The 12,166-nt window shown below is 31.4% G+C and overlaps 1 protein-coding gene across 2 annotated transcripts in view; it reads right to left on the bottom strand.

Moving 5' to 3' along the window:
• LOC129236328 (venom allergen 5) overlaps positions 1-12,166 on the bottom strand; it is a 63,896-nt gene that overhangs the window by 15,771 nt on the left and 35,959 nt on the right. For both annotated transcript variants that reach the window (XM_054870659.1, XM_054870658.1), the window contains exon 2: positions 3,932-4,132. In XM_054870659.1, the coding sequence (XP_054726634.1) occupies positions 3,932-4,132 (201 nt within the window). The remainder of the gene's footprint in view (positions 1-3,931; positions 4,133-12,166) is intronic.

The raw sequence follows: 12,166 nt of genomic DNA, 5'->3' as shown, positions 1-12,166 counted from the left end.
TTGCGGGCGACACTCGTCACTTCCAAGGGTCTCCACATGGCATTTAGCTTTGGCTTATATGGCTTACGAATATTACTTATATGGCTGCAAATATTCATATCTTTGAATATCAAATAAATCGGACGAAAACTACGCCCATAGCCCATGAAACTAAAAATTGATTAATGAATGAAAAATTTAATTAAATGGGCAAAATCCGCCGTTAACCATGCCCACTTATCATGCAAGAGAACTTTCAAAATACCTTACATCCACTTATTCACGAAGAAATGTCATAATGTGGTGGGAAAAAAAGCCTAAAATTGTATGCATTTAGCTACATCTTTGTATGATCTGTGGATTGAAGAACTTAGAATAAAGTAGCGTCCACCTTTTATATAGAAGATTTTGCGATATCTGTCTGTCTGTGTACAGGTATGCCTTCGCTCTAACTATAATCGTAACATTTCTTCTAACTTCTAGTTAGTTTGACTCCTTTCGCACATAGACATTTCTTGAAATGTATTTTGATTTTCTTTTGTTCGTTTATGAGTTATCTTCTTTTATCATTTTTATTTATGTATTTATTTTTGTCATGCTGTTAATCATACGCGTCCTGCGGGGAATGAGTTGCTGAGTTTCTTTGTTAGCGTGTCCACGAACCAGTTGTGTGTGTGAACGGAAATTTGTTAACTGCTATTTTTTATTTTATTGCAGCTGAACATAAAATACTTTTCTCCTGTTTTTTAATTTATATTTTTGTAGTAAAAAAATGTTTGCTTTTTGAAAGTGAATATTTTCAGTTGTTTCTGCATGCATATAAAAAAGAATATACAAAAAAAAAATGTTTTGTAATATAATTTTTCACTTCCTTGCTTTAGTTTTTTAATGCGTTTTTCTTTCAAACATAATTTTTGGCAACTTTTTGTTGATCTTAGAAATCTATTTTACGATATATATGAATTTCAATAAACATATGTATGTATGTATATGTGTACATCTGTGTTCAAAATAATAAGAGCGCGTCGAATTACCAAGCTGTAAAAAATTTTTTTTTGTTTTTTTTTTTTTGAACAAAGTTATTTTCTTTTGTTTTTATAAAAGTTTAGCGCATACTGTTACAAAAAGCGTGCAACTCAAAGCTCCGAACTTTATACGGAATTCAAAAAAATTTAATGTATTCCCGAAAAAAATTATTACAAATTCTAACTTTTTATGCCCAATTTTTAATAAATTTGTAATTAAAATTAAATTAAATGCAATATTTTTAATAAAATTCAAGGTACCCAGTTTTATCGCCCCTTCAGTTTTAGTTTAACAAAGTGCAATTCATGTTAATTTTTTACAATTTTTTTCGTTGCGGTGTTGAGAATTTTCTTCCAGATGAAGCTCATGTTCGCAAGCCGTTTATAGGGTACAAACTACTCAGCAACTGAGCGAAAAAATTGTCAAAAATCAACGAGAATATCGAGCCACTTGAAACTTAAACTTTTTTACACTAGAATGAAATGGGCTATAAAACTACGTACCTACTCGTACAGTTTTTTTTTTTTGATTCTGAATAAACAAATGGAAATATTTATTTATATATTTTTTGGAAATTTGTAAAATTTTTGCGAATTTTGTGCAAAGTTTGCAGCATGGAATTGCAAGGATTTTGAACAAAAAAAATTTTGAAAAAAAAAATTTTTGAAAAACAAAATTAAAAAAAAAAAATTTCAAAAAACAATTTTGAAACAAAAATTTTGAAAAAAAAATTTTGGAAAAAAAATTTTAGAAAAAATTTGAAAAAAAATTTTAGAAAAAATTTGAAAAAAAAATTTAGAAAAAAAAAATTTTTTTTTTATTAAAAAAAAAATATTCCTACTTTTGTATCTTTATTTGAAAATTAATTTTATGATTTGTATGCATTACAAAATCTTTGTTTTGAGTTTGTTAAATTTTTGCGAATTTTGTACAAAGTTTGCAGTTTTGAATTGCAAGGATTTTGAACAAAAAAAAAAACAAAATTAAAAAAAAAAAATTTTAATATTTAAAAAAAAGTAGCCTACTTTTTATTTGTACTTAAAAAAAATTTGTATGATTTGCATGCATTACAAAATCTTTTACATACAAAAAAATAGTACATAAAATTTAATAATTCGTCGTGCTTCTATTATTTTGAACACAGCAGTATGTACTAGAAAAATTGTTTCTGCAAACATGCTTTTTTCCCTTTTTTTCAAAAATTATTTTAGCACTTTTTATTTTTATTAGAAAAATAATTTGTATGAATTTCCGCATACCAAATGTTTTACATACAAAAAAACAAACAAAAAGTTGTAAATAATATTTGGTATTTCGTTGCACTGCTCTTATTTTGAACACAGCTTACATACACGAAGCTAGAAAAATTGTCTCTGCATAAATACATTTTTATTATGCATATTTAATAGAAAATGTTTGTTTTTTGTTTCTGTTTCTATTAAAATGATTTATTTTTCAAAATTTTTTTTCGCAATTAATTTTTGCTACTTTTTGTTTTTATTTGAAAATTAATTTTTCCAAATTTTTTGTTCTTCCAATTGATGGTTATGACAAAATTTTTTTTTTAATAATTTTTAAAATTTGTTTGTTCGTTTTTATATGAAATTTAACACGGCAAAATTTTGTTCAAATGCATAAAAAAATCTATAAATAATTTTGGCAATTTTTATTTAAAAATCTATTTATATATTACGATTTTGTCATTTTCAAATTAGAATGATTTTTTCTTATTAAATCATCAGAGAAAAGAATTATTTTAAATTAAATTTTATGCATTACATTTTGGTTTAATTGAAGAATGAATTTTGCGATTTACGTAGACAGATGAATGTAGACATACAAAATTGTTACTGCGCGCAATGAAAAAAAAAATCTAAATTTTTTTGGAATGTTTTTTGTTTCTGTTTAAAAATAATTTTACGATTTATAGAATTTCCACGCAAAAAATGTTTGTTTCTTCAAAAGTGGTTTTTGCAGTTTTTTGTTCGTCTGAAAAATGAGTTTTGAGATTTGTGTTAATTTCAGCATAGCAAAATTGATTCTGCGTGTATTTGATATTTTTTTTTGTGCTTTCAGAAAACAATTTTTCCAGTTCTTTATTTTTAATTAAGAAAGAATTTAGGATATAATAAATTTGATATGGAAGAATTGACTCTGCATGCAATTACAAAAAATTAAAAAATTGATTTTGCAGTTTTTTGTTTCTATTTAAAAATTATTTTACGGTTTATAAGAACTTTCGCACCAATTTTTTGTTTTTTGGTTTTTAAATGAATTTTGCAATTTTTTATTTTTACTTAAAATGAATTTAAGATAGAATGAATTTGGCATAAAAAAATTGTTTTTGCATGTAATAAAAAACAAAATTTCAAAAATAATTACGCAAACTTTTGTTCCTCTGAAAAATAAATTTTGCGATTTATATGAATTTTAAGATAGCAAAACTGTTACTCATTTTATTATAAATTTTTTGTTTTTCGAAAGTAGTTTTTTGCTTTGTTCTTATTAACAATTAAAAATGAATTTAAAATATAATGAATTTGGCACAATTATTTCTTCATGCAATTTTAAAAAAATTTTCGCAGATTATTTTTCCAGATTTTTATTTTGAACTAAAAATGAAATTAAGGTATAATGAATTTTGACATAAAAAATTATTTCTGCATGCATAACCCAAAATACGGAATGTAGGTGTGTCGTTAAAAGTTAATTCTCCTGAAATCGCATGAAATTCAAGCCCAAACGGTGAGTTTTTCCCTTTGCATAAATCCAACATTTTTGCTTGTTTGGTGGTATTAGTGAGACAAAACATTAACATCAATATAACAGTGTAAAATATACAAAATATATGTAATGGGAAAACGAAAAAAATACTTTATTTCGGTTAGTGTTTTAATGGAAGAAGATCGCACTCTTGATGACTTACTGATCGTTCGGAGGGGGTCATGACGGAATTCACAGTTGTTAGCCCACTGCTGCGCACGCGCCGCCAACTCATCATCCCAAACGATTTCACGCATGTTTTCAGCACCCGGCTGACCTGGATAGCGACCTGTCGCTACCAGTTGTCTGAGCTTATTGTGCTCGTGCAGGATGATCTCACGCTCGCCAGGTGACAGGCCAGATACTGCAAAAAGTAAAAGGAGAAAGAAGAAATTCAATATTTATTTCACTTTAATGGTCGCAAAGAAAGAAAAAAGTGACAATGAAGTGTGAAATTTGCATAATTTGCGGTTAGTAACTGTGATTAGCAGGTCTCTCCTATTAATTAGTTAATTTCTTTCGTATATGCAAATGGCTAAAGTGGCAGTATTTTTATTATTTTTTACTTCTTTTGTATATTATAATTTTGTTTTTTTTTTTTTTTGTTCACCAGTTGCTAAGATACCGAGCCGTAAATCGTGCCAAACAAATTTAAATATGTCCCCGAAATTGTGTTACACAACTAATTACGCTGATTGGGCTTATCTCACAGTTATCTCCATTCGAACGGTCGGCCGGTCGGGGAACCGTATGAGGTGCATTTGATTTTTTTTTTTGGAATATCTTCTAGGAATTAAGTGATGCAGAGGGAATATCGAATAAAAATCTAATTTAATATGTCATTTAATTTCCTTTATTTTTGTAATTTTTTTTTGCTATTTTTAACCCTCCACTTGACAACTGCTGCGGCACTCACAATCGCACTTAATGAGTATGGCTAGACGTGCATATATAATATTTCTTGTTTCTCTTTACTTACAGCGGCTTCGCTAAAACAATTTTTATTTATATCCGAATATATAAAATTTATATGCATATAAAAAGTTTAGCTAAACTCATTTGCCAAAGGAAAGGTTGCGTTTTTGTTACCATTTCTTCTCACCCATTTCATTTCAAATGTTTCCTATTTTTTCCAACTATTTTACTAATTTTATATTTGATGCCTATGTACGATTTACAAGAAGAAAGAAAAAACATGAAAAGTAATTGAAATTCAACTTTGCTATCAACATTTGCTTCACAACACGAATACCTGCATATTTGTATACTAAGTCAGTACGACATACTCAATTCCAAACGCAACCTACTGGTTACAATATTACAATATTTATATGCGATTCTTACAGCCAATCCAATAAACACTTTTTTGGTCACACAAAAACCGCTCACAATTTTGTGAATGTATTTGCATGTAAATTTTGGGGAAAGATGTAATCAAATACATATTTATTAAGCCGAAACAAACTGCGCAAAATTAAAGAAAGCCATTGGATGTGGTACAAAAATGCTAATGTCCAACTGGCCTGAATAATGCTCAGGTTTTGCCAAAAATCTGGCTGTTGCTTTCGTGTTTCCAAGGCGGCTTTTAACCGATTCCGCAGTTGCTGCGTTATGACTCAACTCTTAAATGTTCCGTCGCTTTGTTTTAGCATTTGATACCTACTACACAGATATAGGTATGTACTGGCGTATATATTACATTTATAAGCCTAACCTGTTTTTGTTAAAATCGGCACCATGTAAAAGATCTCAGCACCGAAACGGCTGATAGGTGAAAAGGCGAAGCAATAAGGCATTGGAGGTATTAACTATGGTTAACGCAATGAACCTGGTTTAATTACAAATGGGACTGTAATTAAAAAGCAATAGAAAAATTCAACACTGATTTGACATACCAGCTTAGACATACCTTATATATAGGTGAAAATCCTACCCTGAAAAGTTAGTTAGGTAGGAAAGACCGTCGTGTATAAAATGAAAGCTAAATCTAAAGCTCGAAATAGAGGTGCAATACCAAGGTTATGGTAGTATTAATCATAATGATATTTACTACCATCAATTATTGGTCCATGGTCATAAGTAGCTGATATTTACTTATATTATATTATCACTTTATATATTATCGCTTTGCAAACCAAACTACTCTCTTACTGGTGACCGTCGTTTTTGAATGCAGTTGTGCCTGGCAGATTTATGATTCATTGCGTAAATGAAAGAAAGCGGCCTTTTTTGGCAATAATTTCTCATAAAAATCATCTTTTCCATTAGGGCCGCTGTAGCTAAATGAGCTTGTGTGTCACTGCCGCGCCCGGGTCCAAGAAATACTATACGCAAAAAACACTTAAAACTGTCGTTCCCATGACAATCGGTTCTAATTTACCGGAACCACACGAATTTATATCCGGCCAAGTACTGTCACTTAAGCAACATTCCTCTGCTACAACAACAACCAAGGTATTATAGCTATATTTAGGTTGTATGTTAGATGGTTGTATTGTAGAATGTGATGCCATAGCGATAGAAGGAGTAGGCATCGCCAGGTATGGCCAAACGAGGGCCGCGTACGATCAGCACAAACCAAGGTCATCTAAGGTTTATTGATAAAGTTGTATATAGATAAAGTATAGTGATGCGTAAAGGTCACAATAAACCATAAGACCGAAGAGCAAAGATTTTCGCTTTTTCTTGCGTTTCAAATTTTCGTTCAATAAAGAATCTAACAGAATCGAGACAGATATAGAGGCGGTCACCGTAGCCGCACGGGAACCTGTGTGACTATCATTCGATAGAGTTCGGCTTCGAAAACCACTATGGGCATGAAACACTGAAATTATATAAAAGGTTTTCGCTACCATCTAACATCCGGAGGTGGCGTCAAACTGTAAGTCACTCTGCTTGCTGAGCAGCATAGCAACAAATTCGAGAAAGAGCTTGGCCAAACTCCAAATGAAGAGTATACACACTCGTATATATACCATACATATTGGAAGTCCATCATTCATAGGAAAAGCATAGATGCCAAATATTATCTTACTGAGCAGGGATCCTGCTAACCATTGGTTGACTTTAAAAAATTCAATTCGCTCCGCTCTTGAGTGAAAATATGAGCTGTTCAAGATCATAGGTTAGTTTAGGTATATTTGTCTGATCTGTATAGATCTCTAATAGACCAGAAAGGTCTGGTACTAACCAGTGTTGTTGGAGTCGTGTTAAACATAGTTTGTGATACATATCATGGCAGTCCCAGCAGCCACTCACCTATTCACCATGCACCTTAAACTCTTTAGATTACCGAATTGGTAGCATTCGCTGTAAAATAAATGCACAAATTTGGCCTTTGCAATTTCATTGAATATCCAAGTGAAAATTTTGATTCCACTTAAGATTTTATTGAGAAGTTCAACATTTGTTTTTAACTACTCTGCTGTATTAGGTACACAAAATTGAATAACTAAATTTCTTAATATCTGCCTTTAGGTATATCTGCTTTCTTTATCCAAACTTGACTATATCCTACGTAAATTATTTTTATTTAATTTTTTAATCATTATTTTCTTTTTTTTCAATATATTTATGAGTCTGCAATTATTTCGGATCATTTCACTTATTTGGTCAAACAGACTACTCAGCTTTTTCAAAAATCTTAATCAGTTTACTTTTAATGAACCTCCTCTAATTTGTCTCTGAAATTGACCATCAGTCTCCCACGCCTTTCCAGTGGTCGCAATTAGTTAAGTGTGGAGCTTCTGGACGTTTGCTTTTGTCTGAATTTTGCAGGCAAACAAAAAAAGTAGCAAAATGGCTTAAGCGTGAAGGCACTAAATGAGCTCAGTCATAAAATATATTAAAATTCAGAATTGGTGTCGTCGCTTAAGGCTTGAGGCGCAAGCCGCACTTGTAGATTATTGTGTTTATTTTGTAGCAGCTTTTGGTAATGAAGACGAATTCTTGGGAATACCGAATTGCTAAACCAGTCCGCACACGATAGTGGGAAGCGAAGTAGTAGAACCATGCATTCCGAATATTTGCGGCAACAGTGCGCTTTATTTATACGCTCACACACACACATGCACATATACACACACGCACATTGTAAAACATAAGTGCCAAAGTAGCGACAAGTGAACGATTTTTTTTTGTAGCGGAAAGTCCCATTCAATTATTTCCTCCTCTTCTTTCTGCTCCTTGCGCTCTTTGTTCTGATTAATTAAAATCCCGCAATTCAACGAAATAAAAGAGCTGTGTCGAACTGATGACCAGTAACAGGCATCCAAATCAAAATATACACGCTCGCACAAATTCACATATACATATTTATAGGCATTTTTTTACAACCACTTGATATGTAATGATCGCGGACATCAGGGTCGTAAGCAAGCGGCAGCAGCAGCAGCACTGGTTCGACTTGCACACTTCATGCCACTTGCATGTAGAACATGTCACATTAACACATATCGAGCAAATGTTGCATGCATGCGACAGGCAACAAAAGAAATACGCGTACCAACAATCAATGATGACCCGCAACTGCACTCGACGGCGACAAATAAAATTAAAACATTGAAGGTGGCAGGAATGGTGAATGGAAAGGCAGCAGCAGCAGTAACAGAAGCGACGGCTGCTGCCGAACATCAAACCGAATCGAATCGCAATGCTAGCCATTCATTACACTGACTTTAAACGGCGAAAGATGTGGAGAGGAGCAAAAAAGTGGGCAGAAAAAAATCCTGCTGTAGGTTACGTTAATTCGCAAAGACTACGCGTAAGGTGATAATAATGTGCACGTTTGTATATATTTATATATACACACACACATGCACACACGCACACACACACATTCGATATAGCGTACATGAATGCGGCACTCAGTGCCTTTACCTCCGGCTCGGCTTGCAACCTACTCATTGGCATTTTAGCCGTCTGCACTTTCGAAAGCGCCGAATTCTGATATACGAGCTGCTGTTGTGGCACGTTTAATGAGCGTAATTTGCAGTTGCGGCTGCCACATTCTTCATTCTTGTAGCTGCAATTATGATTGTGTTGCTTTTTTTGTTTTTTTTTTTTGCTGTTGCTTTCGATTGCGCTATTACGATTTTTGGTTTATTTTCACTTTTAAGTTGAATTCGAATTATTATTCCATGGTTTTATTTGGTAAGAATGAAAAATCAAATGGAGTTGGAGATTTCAAGCATTTGTGATATAGAAGAAAATGACCGACTTTGTCGGCAAAAAAAAAAAATGGCATAAAACAAATGAACATTTTTAGCCACTTAAAACTGCATTCACAATTTTTTGTTTCAGACTCTGAATAAAAGGTTTGAAATTTCGATTAAAATTTGTCAATTTTTTTTTGTGCACAAATATTAACACTTTGATGTCCAGTTTTCAGTTAGAGAAGGAATTTTTTTTTACAAAAGTTACTGAAGATACTTCTGTGGAATCGAACTGTCAATTTAGCTGTTTGCTGTCAAAAAATGATTGAACGGCAAAAAGCAAACAAGTAAAAATTCAAGTATCAAATCAAGTATTTTAATATGCATTGGGCTGAGAATTTATGTGACAAAAACACCCATTAAACACTATCCGCACTCGATTCTAGATTATCGTTTATTTCCAAGTTTGTTACGCTGTCTGAACAGTAAATTTGAAGAGCTGCTAGCTCAGTTTCTTCACTTATAAGTATCAGAATTTTTTTAGCGTGAAATCATAAAAATATAGCAAATATTCATTGCAGAAAATGGAAAATATATAGCGGCGTCACATTTATGCTCTTTAAGAAAAAAAAAATAAAATTTATATATTTTATTTACATTATTTATTCTAATATTGCAAATCTATTCACACGTGAATTTATTTTCTGTCGAAGATTTTCGAGTAAAATTTTCTTTATATCTACTTAGATGGAGTTGATTAATTGTAATCGCGCCGATCACTGGGCGAATAGTGCCAGATACATAGAAACTTTGAAAAATGTATTAAAGCACAGGTACAACAAATTTAAATATTTCTACTGCAACAGATCAGTTATGAGTAAATGCTAACAGTTTATTGTATCTTCTGTAACAACCCACTGTAGTTCTTTGAGAAATATTATCGTATAACATTTGTAAAATAACTTTTAGTTGCGTGTTTAATAAAATAAAAATAAAAAAAAAATTGTCATGAAAAGTTGCGTTTAAAGAGTATTCTGGTCAAGAAATTTGGAAAAATCGATTTTTTTTGCATATTTGCAAAGTTTAGACCTTCAAAAATATGCCATTCAACGAATTTTCCAAAATTCGAATTATTTTCGGAGATACAATGGATTTTGTGACTTGGCGTCTAAGCTGGCAGAGTGGAGCGAATCGCACCATGAATGGCAGATGTTACTGGACGACTTGAGGATTCGTTCTTTCCAGAAAATCTTTTGTATCCCACACAACCTCTATTTATTCTATACATATATATATACTTTATACTTCTATAATACCCGGAAATATATCGCCGATTCATCCAGAGGGAGTAGTAAATATTATGATCTAAATTATTCTATTGGAATTGTTGCTCAAACTTCAAACGCGATTTTCTCAAAACTACTATTTTTGAGATGGTCGTCATAATATCTCAAGTTCCACTTGACCGATCGCTTTGAAGTTTGATCAGAATTTTTTATTATACATCTGTCTATCGCGCCTGCCTCGGATTTTGAAAAATTTAAGTTTGAAGTATTTCTAATAAATTTGAAAAGGTAAAAAAAGAGGATAAACAATTTTTTTTCAAGTTGGCGCCATTTTATTAATTTTTTTCTTTGATTTGGCTTAATCCGATAACGACATCTTAACTAATGAAGAATTTTTTTAATTTGTTTTAGATCACTACATGAGTTGGAATTATGCCAACCATGGAGCACCGTTTTTTATGTAGCCCCCACTCCACCGGCCTGTAATTCCACGATTGTTTTATTTTTTTTTTATTAATTTTTTTTTATACTTTTCCAATATTAATAAAAACCGTAGAAACAGGGATAGTAAAAATGTTCTTCATTTTTTATCTTAGTTTCAAAAATACCTAAAATTAAGGCGTCTAGACCAGAATACCCCCTTAAACGGACTTTATGGACATTTTGCACTTTTCTGAGAAAAAGGTAAGCTAAGAGGTTAAAATTATAAACAAAATTGAAATTACAAAATTGGTTCTCGAGAAATTCCACCACAGTAGATAGTCAATAATATTCACAAAATTATCCCATTTGCATACAAGAAGGAGATTTCTATTTCTATGAGCAAAATTTGGAAACTTTGACCCAATCTGCCCTATATTCTGTCTATGAGCACGGAATATTTTTAAAATTGTACACCAGTTTTGAACTACAAATTGTTAGTGATTTTTGCATGTATGACTTTGAATTGCTCCAAGGCATAAATAAATAATAAAAAGTGAGTGAAAGGTGCTGCACCATAACTTTGTTCTGCTGTAGTGGTTTGTTCTTGATGAACTTTCAGGATTTCATATGAATGAAAATGAATTGCAAAAATATACAATTTCTTGAATTGTCTAATTAAATTGAAGAATTTATTATCTTTTTTCTCATTTCCCGCATCATTCTCATTTCAGCATTGCGCCAAATTGAATTCGCGCTTTTGTTGTTTCGTTTTTGCTTCTTTGCATATTATTTTAATTTGCACTTTTTTCAGAAACATTGTTTATTTATATTTATGCCCATTCATATTTCCTTATCATTCATCATTTATGAGTTTTATTTATTTATTTTTATTTTCAATTTTTTTTTTCATCACTACTTTATGACTGAGGCGATGCCAGCTTTATGACGTTAAATTGCTCAAGGTCGATGTGATTTACGCGCATTAAACGGTTCCGCTTTAAAATTATTATTCAAAATTATTAAATGGGCATAATTATTTAGTGATTAAATATTTGCAAGAAAAAAGTGGTGACGCCCAAAAAAAAAAACAGGATGGCAGAACGACTATTTTAACCAAAGCAATGCAATGTGAAAAATAAATGAATATGAAAACCAATAATAAAAAAGTAAATAATAAATAAATATAAAAATAAAAATAGCAAATGGTAAATGGTAAATACAATAGTAAACAATAAAAGAAGAAGTAATAGCAAATAAGAAATGAAAATGCAAATTTTTTTGTTCTGTGTTGTTCTGTTAAATCAAATGCGGGTACAAATGTGAGCGTGAAAAGCAAACAGGTTTTATATATTAAAATATTTTTATAAAACTATTTTTTGTCTGCAAAGTCATTCAAAGCTATTTGACTTAAATAAACAGTTTGTGAAAAATATTTTGAAGTGAAACTTCTTAGGCGTCGATGGACGAGCGAGAATGGAGAGTAAAATTTCAAGGTCATGCAACGTTTTGGGCATTTTCGTTCCGCGAGAGAGAAAA

This window comes from Anastrepha obliqua, chromosome 1, assembly GCF_027943255.1.
Source record: "Anastrepha obliqua isolate idAnaObli1 chromosome 1, idAnaObli1_1.0, whole genome shotgun sequence".
NCBI lineage: Eukaryota > Metazoa > Arthropoda > Insecta > Diptera > Tephritidae > Anastrepha > Anastrepha obliqua.
The sequence above is the reverse complement of the archived record's forward strand: the minus strand, read 5'-3'. Positions and strand labels throughout refer to the sequence as shown.